Source organism: Antedon mediterranea, chromosome 6 (assembly GCF_964355755.1).
Source record: "Antedon mediterranea chromosome 6, ecAntMedi1.1, whole genome shotgun sequence".
NCBI lineage: Eukaryota > Metazoa > Echinodermata > Crinoidea > Comatulida > Antedonidae > Antedon > Antedon mediterranea.
In genome coordinates this window covers 3,687,086-3,704,670 of record NC_092675.1, presented here as the reverse complement: position 1 = coordinate 3,704,670, position 17,585 = coordinate 3,687,086, and the positions used below count along the sequence as shown (strand labels likewise).

Below are 17,585 nucleotides of genomic sequence, written 5' to 3'. Positions count from 1 at the left end.
GATTTAAAAAAAGCATTCGATACGGTTTGGAGGGAAGGAATGCTAATGGCAGCATGGAATATTGGGATTAGAGGTAGGCTATGGAAATTAATCGATAGTTTATATCACGATGTGCAAGGTAAAGTAAGATTTGGTAAAATAGACACTAAATTCTTTAATATTGATGGAGGAGTTAAACAGGGATGTGTTTTATCACCGACTTTGTTTTGTATTCTTATGCACGAGTTTACCAAATTACTCAAAAAACATGATCTAGGTGTTCGTATTTATAATGTATGCATGGGTAGCCTTTTTTGGGCAGACGACGTTGTACTTATGGCAAACAATGAAAATGATCTGAGTGAGATGCTCAATCTAGCATCTAAATTTGCAAAGTCATGGAAATTAAATTTTAATCATGAAAAGTCGAAGGTCCTTATTGTTGGACAGCGCATAAACAATAAGATGTGGAAATTGGGCGATCAATATATTTCTGAGGTTGAAACCTATAAATATCTTGGTACTTACATATCAAGAAATATTTCAGATCATTTTCACATCGACCAAATCATCAATAAAGGCAATAGAGTCATTGCTTATATTAAGTCAATTATAGACCGATTTGATAATTTTAGTAGAATTTTCTATGGTGACATTCTATGGAAAACAATTGCTCTTCCTACAATAAATTATGCTTGTTCAGTGTGGGTTAGCCAAAGCAGGAAAGATATGGATAAAATTGAGTCACTTCAATTACAAATGGCGCGGTACATCTTAAAAGCTAGTAGAAATACACCTAAAGAGGCCTTGTATGGGGATTAGGGTGGGTTCCAATTAAAGTTATTCAAGATATATCTAGAGCCAAATTTATTAATTATGTAATGAACATGGATAAACACCGTTGGCCTAACTTTATGCTTAATACGTGTCTAAGTTCAACTACAAATGTAGAACCACGCTATAAACTGATTCCCAGTTTTGCTAAGACGTGTGCGTCTATTAATATGGACATTGACTCAATTTTCGAAACTTCCTACCTTGGCAATGACTCTGATAGTCATTGGGTTAAGAGATTTAAAGAGTTAATGCATGACACAAACATTGCATTTTGGAAAAGTGAAATGCTAAGAAAATCGTCACTTCAGACATACTCTCTTATTAAGTCTAATCCGTGCCTTGAAAAATATTTATTGGATTGTACAGACTTTCTAGGATCTCTAGCCTCAAATTCAAACTACGTTCTAACACCTTTCCTTTAGGTCACAGGAGTTGTAAGTGGCTTCCTGAATATGATGGTATCTGTAAAATGTGTAAGAATGGTTTAGAAGACATTCAACATTTTCTATTCACATGTAACCAACTCAATGGCATAAGGATTGAAGAATATACCAAATTAGAATATATGTTAATCGATATCAATCATTTAGATGTATGGGAAAATTTTATCTCTGGTGACCTGAACACCAAATTAAATCTTGTATTAGGTGGAACTGATAACTACTATCATTATATGTATGACGTCGATTCCATATCAAATATCTTTGATTGTTACTGTAAGCACTATGTTAAAAGAGCTTGGGCACACAGATGTATTGTTCTAGGCGAGTAATGTTCATATCAATCAAACTAAATGATTGATATCTATCTCACTAAATGATTGATATCTATCTCATTATAGTGTTAGGTCTACATTGTTGTTGCCCAATTCATTTTATATTGTACAGTTCCTACCTATTCTATATGTTTATTTCTTGTAATTTTGTATTTTTAGGTGTCAGTTCAATGGTATTGTAGTTACTGTAGTTGAATTGTTTTGACATGTTGACCTACGTCGACTTTTTATTGTAATTGTTATTTTCTATATCATGTTTTTTTTTTTTTTTTTTGTATATTTCTCTTGGATGCACCTTCCATTTGATCGAGTGCCACTGTTGTAAAAGTGTAATCTCCAAATAAATTATTATTATTAAGCTTTTGTTAAGTCACCATTTTATAAAAGTTTATCTAACCATGGACCTATTCTAATTTATAGGTCCATGATCTAAGCATAATACAACCATATGGACTATGGTATCTCAGTTTGGGTTAACTGTAGCATAGAGAATCAAATGAAGATACAAAAATTAAATAAATAATATATCTAATTTTCTGCCCTGCCCTGTGGTAACAGCCACTTCCAAATAACAAGTGTTTTGTCAATCTTAGCGACGGCATCATGTAGGCCATGACAGACTGAATCATTAAAGGAAAACATTAATTTTATGATGATAACTTGGCCACGGTTCCTTTCACATACACAATACATTTGTGACGCATGCGTATTGATCTACCGAAAGCATTTCCGTTTTCACCCTGATCACCTCTAAGTCTGCGAGAAGTGTAAACGGATATTTAACAGTACGGTAAGTAGCATTATGTATATTTCAGTATTAGGCCTAAATACAATATATTCCATGAATAGATGTTGTCAAGCCTTAAAAGTCAAACCGGGATTTGTGAAATTGTAATGGGAGGAAAGGGTAAGACCGCTATATCAATTTGGAGGCCTATTTCCAAATTACACAATATACAAAACAAAAATATTACACCGAACCATCACAAAAAATTCCTGAAGTTAATTGGGAAAGAGAAAAATAAACTTCCCAATTGTAAACAGTTGATCGGTGGATCACATTTTTGTAAATATGTAATTAGCCAGTTTCGAAATTTTGATTGTATTATCAACAAGTGTAAGGTTATACTTCCAATTTCAGAGACAGCATATTTTATTTGGTTTTGATCCGTTTTATAGTGCTTTAAATCATATTTTACTTTAAGCAATGAATCGACGTAGAGTTAAAGTAACCAATGATGAAAGACCTATGATTAATTTATATTAAATCAAAATCTAATATAGAAAGTTATTCATTAAAAAAAATGCAACTTTGGTGGAAACATTCGAAAAAAAATGGAAAATTTTAAATGATTTATTTGCCTGACTTGACACCTACTACAGTATTCTACAATGCGAACATTTATAATATAAAATATCTACATGTATGCGAACATTTATATTCAATTTTGCTAGCTTTAATTTAAGGTCATTATTGTGAAGACTTGATAACAATTGTATTATTGGTTGAGTAATCTGGCGTGGACGCAAGGCACTATTATCAGAAAAAAGTCAATGTCCAAAGAATTAGCCTTTCAGTGTATTTAACCACTTTATAAAAACGGAATTGAAACTAGCTTAACTTTGTTAGGCATGCTATTGTTATAATATTACAAAAAACGCTCACACTAGATGATTACAGAAAGTATTCGTCATGAACACCATGTTTAAATTAAAATCAGTTCAACCATGGAGATATAAATACATACCTCCATGGTTCAAATGTAACCTTTTGCACATTTCACGTACAGATCTTGGCACCAATTCTTTGGAAGATTGTTCGAAGTTGCTCAAATCAGGTAAATCAGGAAAGACTGTGATACTGAGTAAATTGTCCTACCACAAAGGCCCGACTAAACCATTCTAAAAGGGTCATGTGTGAGTAACATGGTAAATTTGGTAGAAAATGGCGATTATAATGTTTTTCTTCTAAGTTTTGTTTTTAATTTGTCGTGGAATTGTTGGTCGTTGCATTCTGAAAGTTTTAGCATGACAATTTTTACAATTCCAGACCTATAACCATAGAGATATTATAATATCTCTATGCTATAACACAGAACAAAACAAACTGGTATATCAGGGAAGTGTCACAATAATAATTTCAATATAAGCTATGATTACTATTTGATTACTACACATGAATAGTTCATTTTCTAAACAAAATCTACATGTTCGGAGATGACTATTGTCTAAGAAATAATTGTTGATCCGTACCGTATGGTAATCATACTATTAAAGAAGCCTAATTATACTAGAACGATAATGATCAACAATGCATTATAGATAAACCATGGAAGAGTGGAATTTCCCTGGACAAACATACCTTTTTGTTGCATAATAACAAGTGAAATTTGATGAAATCAAATGATGTCATGATCAATAAGAACAATAACATCGTTGTATCGTCGATAATAATGCTATTATACTAATCATGACTCTTTGATTGGACTTGTGAAAATGTTATTATCAAATTAAGTGGTGGGCCTTCAGTTCTACGATGAAAATGTTTAGTTATCGATTATCGTCATATTTCAAATACGGTAGGCTATCAAAATGAAGATGAACACGTAAGCTATATATCTGCTTAGCGTCGTCAATTTCCAGTGATGTATCTCCTCACAGATACAGTACCAAGAATTGGCTGCGTCATCTGCAGGCCTATACTGTTTATCGGAGAATGTCAAAAATATTATAATAAATTAGGTTTCATCATCACCATACATTAAGTATGTTTACCAATCTAAAGAAAAAGAGAGATTTGTTGGTGGGTCATTTAACTTTTATTCATAATCAATCATAACGGGGTATTACAATTTAACTAACCTTATAATCTTAAGCATTTTGAGTCCAATATTATAAGATAATATCATACTATTACACATTGCAAATCTTACAAATATTAAGGGCTTTCTAGGACTGCAGAATATGTCGATGATCTGGGAAGTTGGTCCCAAACACGGGGTAATCTGATGGCTTTCGAATGAATAAAAACCTGTGTACTTCGATCATTGCCATTTGTGTATTAAGTCATATTTTTGTATTGAATTTGTGAAAAGGTAAAGTCGTTTTTGTAACGATTAGTTCATACATGGATGATTTGTAGATATTTTTGTTATCACTGTATCACTCTTTTGAAGATTTTAAATAGAAAAAAGAAATAAATATAAAATCTGTCCTTTGATAGACATAGATCTTTAGAAAATGTTGTCTTAATCTTAAAAGTCGATATATTGAGTTACGGTATATTTCCATTTTTAATTTCCATTTCTTAATTTCTGATAAAATAAAATAATTGATATTTTTTTATCATTATTAATCTTGTTTCGTTCTTCTTTCTCTATTTAGTTAAATTCCAGTATCAATAACGATGGCACGCTGTTTAAAGAAATCAAGAGATATAAGGAATGGGTTTATATTAATTGGAGTAATTATTATCGTCTACAAAGTGGCAATGAACCAGTAAGCTGTATAGGGCATATAATAAATATATATCACAATGAATTATAAGAAATAAGATAACATATTTCAATGAATTTGTTTGAAATACGAAGTTTTACGGAAAACAATATATTTTGCCAAGCACCGTGTCCAGTTTCTGGATAATTGGTGGAATTTGACATGTTGTTCGGTGTGGGCCAGGAACAGCACGTGGACAAAAGTAAAAGTATTGAGTTGGAAGGTATTTTAGGCATAAGTTGGTAAAGGTTGTTTGGTTATGATGGGTGGTTGACTCTGTATCTTCAGTGTAATTACGTAAATTAATATTGATAAGAAAATTAGATCAATGTCGAATCTTTCTTATTACTAAATACAGAAATGCCATTACCCGAAATACACCAGTCGAGAAGCAATGCACATGTGACATACATAAGACGTATACGACAACAGCGGTCAACGCAGTGTACACATATTCTTTGCCGAAAAAAAAGGAAAAATATGTTTTTATTGAAGACCTGGGCCATAATTTTACTAATAAACAAGACCTTATAGAATTACTGTTACAACCATGGACAAAAAATCATTCAAATCTCGTCGAACTTAGGTAGGTTGAAATTATATAATCCTGTAATAAGGAAAGGGTTGGAAACACCTTTTTAGCTAGAGAATAATTAATCATTGGAACGTATTTCCATATGACTTCGTAAACGCAACATTATTATGTGAACGTATTGCTCAAATAAGGACTATTCTGGGCTTCAAAGAATAACTGACTGTGATTCACAAGAGGCAAATAAGCCTATGTAATATATACCCCCACATAATTAAGTTTCAAGCAAACTTTGCTCTGGTATCGGTATAGGGCCTAACACGGTTATTTCAAAGTTCCGAACGTCCATAAATTACTACGGAAATTCGGCCTAATATTTACGGACGTACGGAAGTGAAGATAAATAGAATACTACACCTGTCGGAAATACAAAACTATACGCACAATTATGATTTGGCCTTAAATTATGGAAACCCCCGGCAAAATGCAATAATTATGAACAAATCTATTAGTAGCCTTGGCAATATGCCTAAGGAAAGGAAATAAATATATTATTTTGTATTTTGTTTTATCATTGTTGAATGTTTGTTGATAAAATTGGAAAAAGAAGTAATTAACTGCCTTAAATACTGCTGTGCATTTATTTTATTTACCAGTGTAGAAAAGGGGTATTGTTTGAACTATAAGATGATGTACTATGTGAATTTTTTTTATCTACCAATTGTTTCAATATAGCCTAAAATCTATATTAGGCCCACACCTACCTGACGATTAATTACTATTAGCCACGATGGGGGTCCTGTGGCTCAAATACTTAGTTTCTTCTTTGGGAAACCCTCTTAAAATAGTCCTGCAACCGCCCCTGCTTGGAAAAATGGAACGAATTCTGAGTGAACTTGCGCGCACAGAAATAACCTTATTTGTACAGAATATATCAAAATGACGGCGTGTAAAATAAATAGTATTATATTATTGTTTAATCTTGAAATTAACGATCTCAAGCACAACAATGAAATGCTATTGTTTCAAAGAAATCACCTTTATATTGGTGGCACATATAAATTAATGATTCATCTATTTTACAAATAAAAAAAATAAAAAAATAATAATAGGCCTATATCAGAATAAAAATAAAATGAAATTATACATACTAATATACATTAGGCCTACATCAATAAAATAGTTAGTTAATTGATTAAAGCTGTCTAGTATACATAATATGGAAACATAATATATAAATACATACGGTAATGTAGTATACATTAAAACAAAACAATATAATAAAATGAAAAGAAAACCTAAAGTTAATTAAAGTCTTTTAATGGTTTAGCCCAGAGAGAGTGTACGCTTAGTATTTCGGCTACAAATAGGCTTCAAATATTTTTTTTAAAGACCTTTAAAATATGCAATACAATTAACAGAAAGAAAAAAAAACTTACCTTGATCCTAGGACTTAAGGCTTAGCTCATTTGCCCCTGTATATATTTATTTCTGAGTATTTATTTGGTAGTTTAATATGGTGATTAGGCAATGTTCTTAATTCCTGATTTACAATTGGTTTATTGTTGCCAAATTATACTTTCAGGAATTTAGATAAATTTACTCTTTTCTTTTTCTTTTTGATGATACAGAAAACGAATGTATGGAACAAATTACAACGATCCGAATATTACAGATGCCATGTTTGCAAGTCAAGAAAATTTGAAACCAAAACAAAAAATACCATACGTGTTTTTAAAACAAAGATTACACACACTGACCGGTAAACTACATAGTCAGTTGATAAAGGTATGATTATATTTATTTTAATAATACACATTAATATTTTAATTTTTTATTTAAAAAAATTGTTATTAGGCCTATATATTTAGGCAAGTTGCCAATGATAGCCATAAGCGAATTCATTCACTATCCTTCTTAAAGGTGGCAATCCTGTTCACAAGACAAACATAATCATATACAAGATGCGCTACATAAACAAAGTCTTATTACAAGTCTTTGGGAGTGGAGTTGTAATGTACATGTTTTTATCCGTCAATATATTATGTTTGAATAATATATCTATCCGTTACTTAAGGAATGTAAATGGCAGCATTTGGAATTAGTCAATATCTTCACAATTTGTTTCATTAAACGCCTTGATGGATCAATGATCTTGGTGTGGAATTAAATAAAGAAACCAAAGAAAAATATCTCAATCTATTATAATATTTCAATGCCATAAAGAAAGAGATATTAAATATCACTGCTGATTAGTATTTGCTTACCCAATCTATTATAATTTTCAATGCCATGAAAATAAGAAAGAGATATTAAATATCACTGCTGATCGATTTTACGTTTACACCGTTACAACACTGGGATTCCATTACGAAATTATTGACAAATTAACAAATATATTGAGATTAAACGTGTTTTTCACCAATAAATGCATGAGAAATTGACGCATTCCACTTTGTTTTAGTCCTCTATTATCATTTTGGCCGTGAAGCTTAATTCTATTTCCTTATTCTGAATTGAAGGCATTATATATAATACTGTAGATGAAAAAACCTCAAAACGAAACCTCTACTTCCTCTGGTATCCAGTATCATTTACTACTATGGGCTAATGCTATCATCTTACACTATTGATAATTTTATAAATTACAGTACCTTTTTTTTGTAAACATTTTGTACTGTACTTTTATAAGTGTTACCCCAAATTTCACAACAATCACAATATGGTAATATCAATGCATAAATAAAATAAATTATACACTACTTTTTAGCAGTTTTCTCAATTTATATATTATTATTATACTGATGTCTTTATCAATTGTTGTTTGTATACATTTAACATGTTTGTTTTTTTACCAATTTTACAATCTATTTCTATTCCGAGAAATGTTTTGATATAAATACGTTGTTGTTGTATTGAATCTTGAATTCCAACATGGCGACTGAAATAGAATATTTACAACTTTAATAACAATATATTTGGAATCCTCAGTATCACAAACATAGGTACTGTATAGACATCATTTCTAACCTACTATGTTACTTATATGTTAAGTTATAAGCCAAAATACGTTTTAAATGGTGACCATCTTGAATTCCAACATGGAGGCTGAAATAGAATATTTACAACTTTAATAACAATATATTTGGAATCCTCAGTATCACAAACATAGGTATAGACACCATTCAGTGGCGTAACAGGCGGGGGGGGGGGGGGGGGGGGGCAGGGGGGCGGAATACCCCCCTGGCGGATTTTACCGGGTTGAGAAGCGTTCGATCGGGCTGGGTAACAAGTAAAAAAAATAAAATAAAATACAAAGAAGGGATAGAAGAAAGAAAATATAAGATAAGAATAAAATATACGATATATGATATGGCTTCAAATGAGTCACAGTACAGTATGATATTCAAGTAAGATGATATGAAATACACAAAATCCTGACTGACAACTCGTGGTGGGAAGACGCACTGCTTATCAGTACATTAACATGCGGTCAGTTGACTGTGGTTTTTGGCGTCTTTTATCTAAGCCGCCATCGCGGGCATCTCATACACAATTGTGACGCTGTGCGTGTGAGGCCACCTTAAAAAAATACACTCCTACCATGGAGGTACTCCTACTAATCGTATGTAACGCGCTAGCGATCAGCAAAATGAACGTACTTTCGTGGCTGGCTGTCACTCCAATACTCAATCTTTCACAGGCATACTAACACAACACTACGATTGTTTACTACAGGTCTAGTCAAGCCTTAATAAATTTAATTAATATAAATCGACATAAGAATATAAAGTATATTATTTTTAACTAAAATATAAAAACCTAACACTAAATTTACAAGATAAATTCTATTTGATAACTGCTGAACATCGTGGCACAGAGCATAGTTGTTTGCTTGACATAAAAGGGTATTCCCCTACACAGGTCTCTGCGTGCGTGTGACAAGCCAGCTGCTTGATAGTATAGAGAGAAAGGATGCAGCTCACGCAAGTGCAAGATGCAATGGTTGAGTGAATTCAGGGATCACCTTAATTCCATGGTTTGTTACCTAAACACCACATGATGGTGAATATGCCTGTTAAAGTCTCAATGATACGATCCCTTAATGTACCATGTTGTTGTTAGGAGGCTTAAAGGGAGGAGGGATCTAGCCTAGTTTCGGTCGGCAAGAGAATGCCTTCCTCTGACAATTTAAGGTCGGCAATAAGGTCGGCAATTGAAATTCGTGGGCTGGAAATTTCACCAAATTATATAGTTCATAAACAAAAGAGTTTAGCCGGAAATGCGATTTGCGGCCATACATAGGCCTATACAGGCCCGTATCCAGGGGGGGTGCGTTGGGTGCAGACGCACCCCCCCAAGTCCCAAAAGGTCCACTATTTCCTCGGTTGGTATTTTTTCTTGTCTTGTTTAACTAAAGACAATATCATTATATATATACAAAATTTACATTATCAATGGTATACAAAAAAAAATATGCTAATATAAAATGAAAAAATACCGGTAATTAAATTACGGAATCTGAACTGACTACAAACTCGATGTAAAACATGCGCAGTCGATCATGTGACGACAAGCAATAGCTTAGCGCTTCATGTACGCGGTACGCGGTAAAGTGTTTGCTGGAGAAATACAGACAACTTAACGTCAGGGAACACGTGTACTTTTTGTCGGGGAATATAATATACAGTAAAAAGCGTTCGCGTTCACTTCGTAGCTAGCTTCAGCGCCTAGAAAACCGCGACGTTTCATTGACCGTGAGAGTACGTCAGAGTGACATTATGCACTTTATATGCATTCATTATTGCCAGCGATCTAACTTACTACTAAACAATAGCTAGGTACGCACTTGTCTGGCGGTATCTCTTTGTACGAATCGTTCAACGTTGGGTCGAGACGCGTGATATCAAGTTTCATCCAGGGACCAAAATGTGTAATGTGTTATTTTCCAGGCGAAGTTTACCGACGGTTACGTCGTGTACTGCGTCGACGTACGCTACACTACAGCAAAAACGAATTATGTTAATTGTTCGTTTGTTCACCAATTTTTTAATTTACAAGTAACCTTCTGTACCGTGGGGCACCTAAAATAAATTTTTCATCCATTACTAAACAAAAAAACATGCCATTTTCGCTTAGCCAACATTATAGCTATAGTTATTACATTTTCAATATCCTGTATGTCATGAATTTCTCACCACTCGGAAGTCCAGATGGTACGCATGCATACACCTGGGAGGAATAAACTTTTTTCCCCGACTGAAAAAGGTCTACGCTTGCGTTTTTTAAGCCTCTAGGCCTGATGTTTCCAAAGTATAAAATGCAATTTTTTGAAGACCTGCAGCTCTAGTTTTAAACATTTTCTTAGCTCAGCCCCAACAATAAAGCTGGTCGTATTTCGAAGAACAAGAAGTACATTTTCCGGGACCTAACATCTCTATTTTTCAAACATTTCTTAGCTCAGTCACAACCCATGATAGGGACTTATATATTTTTTTTCATGTTTTGAAGTATAATAAGTCCAATTTCCGGGACCTCCAACTCTATTTTTCAAAATTTTCTTTGAACTTTTATTTTTTAAATTGAAAAATATGGATTGAAACCGTCATCGCGCACCGTTTTTTTGCACGCAGTATTTTATTTATGCATTATAAAAAATGGAAAAAATGGCTACCCTAAATCTGATTAAAAAGACCTCAAATGACGCTAGAACGCGTTGCTTCCGGGGGTTTCGCCCCCTGGACCCCCACCGGGGGCCCTTGGCGGCCCCTGGCCCTCAGCCTAGTGATGCTCGCTTCGCTCGCATAGCCCCCTCGTCGGGGAATGTAGCCCCCGCGTCGGGAAGATCCTGGCGCCACCCCTGCTGAGTTGGCCTCATCTCATGAAAGCGTTAAGTTCTGGTGTCCATCGTTCAACTAGCCCAAGCCACAACAGAGAGTCTTACATCAGTCTTTAGAACGTCAAATAACGCAAATTTTTCCAGGGCCTTCGGCCCCTGGACCCTGACCGGGGGCCCTTGGCGGCCCCCTGGCCCCCAGCCATTGTTGCTCGCACCCCCCCATTATAAATGCTGCATACGGGCCTGACTATAGAGAAAAAAAAATTCGAGGGTATGGTTCCACTAAACAATTTAACGATCCACCCCGCCGTCAAACCTGGTTACGGCCCTGTTTCAGTCTTCAAACCGGAAAAATTACTACCTTTGCCAGGTGCGGATCCAATGTTAGATTGGGTTTTCACATGTTCAAATGTTATGTCACCTGAGTTTTTAACGGTGGAAAATGTACGATCATTTTGCTGATTGCTGTGCAATAAATGGGAGTGTTATTTCCAGGCCAACTACTACTAGTTAGGCGCCATTTATCATGAATTTTATGTGCGAGAGTACCATTTCCGAAGATCTAGGGGTGTCATTTACCAAAATTCGCTTCGCCACAGCCCCCACCATGGGGGGGCTGTGGCTCAAGTACTTGGTGTCTGGAAGGATTTTCCCCTCTTTGCCCCCCCTGACAAGACCCCCTTGTTACGCGGCTGACACCATTTTAAACTTGCTACGTCACTTAAAAGTCAAGTTATAAGCCAAAATAAGTCTGAAATGGCGGCCATTTTGTTTTTCACATTTTAAGGGTGAAGATCTAAAAATTGAGCCGGGTAAACAGCAAATTTGAATTCAGCACCCCAAAATTACCCTAAAACACATGTTTATTCGCTTTTAACACGAAATGCCTACAGCATTTCATTTTTCTCAAATCTGGATTAGTCTAGGAGGTAAATTTAACACATTTTTTTTGTTCCAAGTTTTTGTCATATTTATATATATATATATAGTCATATGTTGTCATATATTATGTGACACTATTGGATATTCAACAGGAGAACAATGTATTTTAAATAGATAAATAGAATATAAAAGTGAAAGGCCTAATTCACACAATAAGACAAAAAATGTGAACAAATCTACATCTGCGGTATCTTGAATGTATATTGTTTTGTCCTTATTGATTTTCCACACACACCATATACACACTGTATATTACATAATAATAATAATATTCACACAATGAGATATTAATATACTGTATAACCAGGAAAGAGTTCAATTGAATTAGCTTGTGGAAATTGAAAAACAGCTTGTAATTTAACTCTTCCCCGATATAACATACTACTGTATTCAACCACACTCTCTTCTTTATAATTTTATGGTCTAAACGTTTGCTTACAATAACCAAAGATACAAATAATGTAATTGAGTGTAATAGTTTTAATACAAATAATATTTCATTTTAAAATAGAAATTGCCGTTTAAAAAGCGCTACTCAAGTTGTTCTGTTGTCGGTAATAGTGGTATCATATTAAACTCAAGCTGTGGAAAAGCCATCGATCAGGCTGAATTTGTCTTTAGGTAAAGGCTTTGAATTGGGCATTCTAGATAGGTATAATATAGACGAAGGATGGCGTTAAAAGAGAAGCAGTCATCTACTCTTACAACAGACTCAACTTTATTTTTTATTACACACTTAATAAGATCATGGAATTATATACTGAAATAAATCACTTTCTTTTTTTCTTTTGTTGTTTAATTGTTTGTTTGTTTCTTTCTTTTTTTCTTTTTTTCTTGTTTCTTTCTTTCTTTCTTTTTTTATTTGTTGTTTGTTTGTTTGTTTGTTTGTTTGTTTCTTTATTTGTTGTTTGTTTGTTTGTTTGTTTGTTTGTTTGTTTCTTTCTTTATTTGTTGTTTGTTTGTTTGTTTGTTTCTTTCTTTCTTTCTTTTTTATTTGTTGTTTGTTTGTTTGTTTGTTTGTTTGTTTCTTTCTTTATTTGTTGTTTGTTTGTTTGTTTGTTTGTTTGTTTCTTTCTTTCTTTATTTGTTGTTTGTTTGTTTGTTTGTTTCTTTCTTTCTTTCTTTATTTGTTGTTTGTTTGTTTGTTTGTTTGTTTCTTTCTTTTTTTATTTGTTGTTTGTTTCTTTGTTTGTTTCTTTCTTTATTTGTTGTTTGTTTGTTTGTTTGTTTGTTTGTTTCTTTCTTTATTTGTTGTTTGTTTGTTTGCTTCTTTCTTTCTTTCTTTCTTTCTTTTTTTATTTGTTGTTTGTTTGTTTGTTTGTTTGTTTGTTTCTTTCTTTATTTGTTGTTTGTTTGTTTGTTTGTTTCTTTCTTTATTTGTTGTTTGTTTGTTTGCTTCTTTCTTTCTTTCTTTCTTTCTTTTTTTATTTGTTGTTTGTTTGTTTGTTTGTTTGTTTGTTTCTTTCTTTATTTGTTGTTTGTTTGTTTGTTTGTTTGTTTCTTTCTTTATTTGTTGTTTGTTTGTTTGCTTCTTTCTTTCTTTCTTTCTTTCTTTATTTGTTGTTTGTTTGTTTGTTTGTTTGTTTCTTTCTTTATTTGTTGTTTGTTTGTTTGTTTGTTTGTTTCTTTCTTTATTTGTTGTTTGTTTGTTTGCTTCTTTCTTTCTTTCTTTCTTTCTTTATTTGTTGTTTGTTTGTTTGTTTGTTTGCTTCTTTCTTTCTTTCTTTCTTTATAGATTGGAAGAATGACAATTTACTAAATATTGTTTAAATTATTAGATTTAATGCACCACCAATCAAACCATTTACGAATGACGCTGGGAGAAAGACCAATCTTACCACAGTGAATGGGTCACTCATTAGAAAACGGTATGTAACTCAGCAACACTTTAATGACGACGAAAAAGATAAAGATTGGAATTAAAAATGTCGATATGGGGATGGGCCTGAAATAAACTAAAATAAGATAAACTTAATCTACTAATGTAACCGTTTTTAAGAACATTGACTCTACTAAAGGGAACACAAAGGATATTGTTGTTTCTTAATTTACGGGCGGGAACACGAAGTATCATAGGAATATTTGGTAATACAACATTACAAGTGTTTCACATGTATTTAGGAGTAACAACCCTATACCTTATATAATATTATATATATATATATATATATATCATATAAATGAGATGCTGTATTACCCAATTAAAGTATACTTCGGAAATAGGCCTAAATATGAAGATATAGAGATACAGAACTGGAAATTGGGTGAAAATGAAACTCATTAAATATACCAATAACATTTTAACCTTACATAAATTCATTTTGGTTTAAAGATTTAGGCAGATTTCAGATGAAAATGGTACGACGGAAAACGGATATAAATTTATGGACTATTTAATGCAATACGACCGGGCTTACTTTTTGTTTCCTGGCTTTCATGAAGGTGGTAGTACAAAGCTATGTTTCGGTGCTGCAAATCTCCTCTCCAAAAATGCCACGTTAGCCGACCGTTCTCTCTTTATGCGACCAGATAACTATCTTGCAGTAGCTAGGTTCTGGAATATAACGTCGGTTTTAAGTTCAGGTTAGTGTTTTCTTGTAATTTATTTGGCAAAATAGGTCTTAGGATTTGTATGTTTACCTTCTTTGTATGTTTATCTAGACTTTTTTCTTTCTTGCAAAGAGCTATTCAACAGATATATGCCTCTCAGAGTTTGATATATTGACACACAAACTTTTAAAAACTTGTTATCTTCAATATGGTGACATTAGCACGTCCTCTGTCGTAGTATTTTCCCCAGTTTTTGAGCGCTTAATTTATTTTTGGTTTTTTTCTTTTGAGTTTTTGTTTCAGGGATATGGTTATATGAATGATTAAATGAATACGTATTGTTATGGTCGATAACGGAATTATATTTCCCACACATCCTAATTATGTTGAAGTAGCCACATGTTAACCTCCGTTTGCCGGTTGCAAATTTAATACTTAGGCCTATTTCGTACGATTATAATAATTTTTTATGTTTATTTTTATAGGTTTTTTCGTGGTTAATGCAGCATTATCAATGTGTGATAACGTCAATTTGTATGGATTTTGGCCATTCTATAATGATTATCATAATCGCAGCCTACCATATCATTATTTTGAAATAATGAAAATGACAAAAAAAACACATCATTTTGGAGAAGAATTTCAAATACTTTCTGATCTGCATCGTAAAGGAGTCCTAAAAATGAATTTCGATACATGTGTATGAAAGGTTTGTGGAGCCAAGAACGTTTGAAAAAAGGGTATAGGGCTTTAATCGATGAAAAATATTGGTGGCGTAACATGGTAGTTTAGCGCTGATTGGGGGAATCAGATTCTTCAACTAGGCTCATGCAATGTTATCTGGATCTGGAAAAAACTATACTAAAAAGACAAATTGGAATATTATTAAATTATGACTGCTATGCAGTTAGAGCTCCTAAACCGTGGAACAATCTTCCTGATCCTATTAAAAATGCATCCTCTATGATAGTTTTCAAAATACTCTTAAAAACCCATCTTTTTTCTTTGTAATTTCTTTCTTTTTTTCTCTCTCAGCGCTTTGGGATAATCTTTTGATTGTATATAGGCATAAGCGCTTTATAAATCGAACAACATTACATTTCATTACATTTAAAGAAAAAGATGTTGCTATACCTATAATAGTAGAAGGTATTCTGAAGAAATTATTGATTAAAAACATTATCTTTGTCATTTAAAAAATGATAATTTATTACTTATTTAATTGATTGAATGAAATTATTCAGACCATGGAGTTTTAGAATTTCAAAATATCCTTTATAATCAAACATTTTTAATCTCTTTTGTAAGTCGTCCCACTTTCATTTAATTAATAATGTAATATAATTTTTATTAGTCATCTATAATTTGTCTATGTACCTTTAAAATATTTTTATTTATATAACCCTTTTTATTTGTATTTTCTCTCTTAAAAAATTATCAAAAGTCAAAAACATTTTGGAAATAATTTTCAAACGTTTTATTTGGTTTCTTTTATAGTACGTTTTATTAATTTAATTTTTAACTATTATATTTTGATATCGAACCTAGATTTTATTTGATTTTACTCGATTTACAATCAAATTACGTTTATTTATAAGTATTTCTCACAATTTCTGATGATACTTCTTACACACAATGTCTGTTTTTTTTTCAGTTCTTGCACAATGTTAGTTTTTTTAAAGCATAATTGGCTTAATAAGCATAATATTATATATATATATTTTTAAGTAGTTTAAACAAAATGACTTAGGTTTGTGCAATGTTATAGATAATGGTATACGACCTACTCCTTCTTTACCTACCATCATATTGCCCTCAACTTTTGGTTCAGAGTCAATTCAATTAAGTTCTCTTCCCAAATTAATGCAAGTACTGTTGTTACACCCCCGGTCCCCGCACATTTTTGCTTCCATCTCAAACAGGAAACTGCTACGGTATGGTTTAAAAATGATTGAATATTAAGTCTTGTTGTTTATAAAATTGATAATTATGAAGGGAACATTTATTTAACATGTTTAACATTCCATCAGGTTTCTGTACAAATTTATTGAATCTACTGAATACTAAAATCAATTATGCGATGAATTTCTTTTAGTCTTTTTTGTTTGTGTTAACAGCCGCTCCGAGAGTGCATACCTCCGCCTACTGCAAAATTCTCCTACATAAGATTTCTCCAAGAAAATATTTGTGTGTGTCTTATTGCTGTGTGTGATTTAGTCTTAACGTATATATCATATCAAGAAAAACAAGTAAAATACAACAATTAGAAGTTGAGACGTCAACTCGGGCGTCAACTACATATTGGTGGCGCTGTTGCATTTATTCTCCTGACAGCAATACCGACACGAGTCCACTTCACATGTTTCGACACAACCACGTGATATGTGCGTCTTTTTGTCGTATATAGTTCACACTTTTCTAGAGAAAATATGAATAAAATAAAAAATGAAAAAAAAAATCGATGTTGTATTTCAAATTTTCGGCGTTGTCGATTTCGTCATAATTCAAAAAAATATATATATATATCTGTGGAGGTTCGAACCCAGTCTATAGATGAGTGTAGGCCATACTCAAAGCGGAGCATACCCGTTTACCCCACAAAGCCGACTCACGTTTTTCATATTACGTAATTCTAC

At 32.7% G+C, this 17,585-nt stretch overlaps 1 protein-coding gene across 3 annotated transcripts; it reads left to right on the top strand.

Moving 5' to 3' along the window:
- The first annotated feature begins 2,283 nt into the window (after nt 1-2,283).
- On the top strand, nt 2,284-17,313 carry LOC140051298 (alpha-N-acetylneuraminide alpha-2,8-sialyltransferase-like). 3 transcript variants are annotated; one of them, XM_072096464.1, is made up of 9 exons: nt 2,352-2,381; nt 3,382-3,429; nt 4,976-5,089; nt 5,445-5,672; nt 7,250-7,406; nt 12,911-13,020; nt 14,178-14,267; nt 14,732-14,982; nt 15,435-17,313. In XM_072096464.1, the coding sequence occupies exons 3-9, from the start codon at nt 4,998-5,000 to the stop codon at nt 15,653-15,655; spliced, it is 1,149 nt and encodes a 382-aa protein (XP_071952565.1). In that variant the 5' UTR covers nt 2,352-2,381; nt 3,382-3,429; nt 4,976-4,997; the 3' UTR covers nt 15,656-17,313. The 3 variants fall into 3 exon arrangements, with proteins under 3 accessions (XP_071952564.1, XP_071952565.1, XP_071952567.1); XM_072096463.1 differs by lacking the exon at nt 3,382-3,429 and having other exon boundaries at nt 2,284-2,381; XM_072096466.1 differs by lacking the exons at nt 2,352-2,381; nt 5,445-5,672 and having other exon boundaries at nt 3,334-3,429.
- The last annotated feature ends 272 nt before the right edge of the window (nt 17,314-17,585 follow it).

Bases quoted from the DNA above. Each gene is read 5' to 3' on its own strand.
- LOC140051298 (XM_072096463.1), top strand. From the start codon at position 4,998: ATGGCACGCTGTTTAAAGAAATCAAGAGATATAAGGAATGGGTTTATA. The intron at 5,673-7,249 runs GTAGGTTGAAAT...TTGATGATACAG, and splicing joins TCAAATCTCGTCGAACTTAG to AAAACGAATGTATGGAACAA. The intron at 14,983-15,434 runs GTTAGTGTTTTC...TTATTTTTATAG, and splicing joins AACGTCGGTTTTAAGTTCAG to GTTTTTTCGTGGTTAATGCA.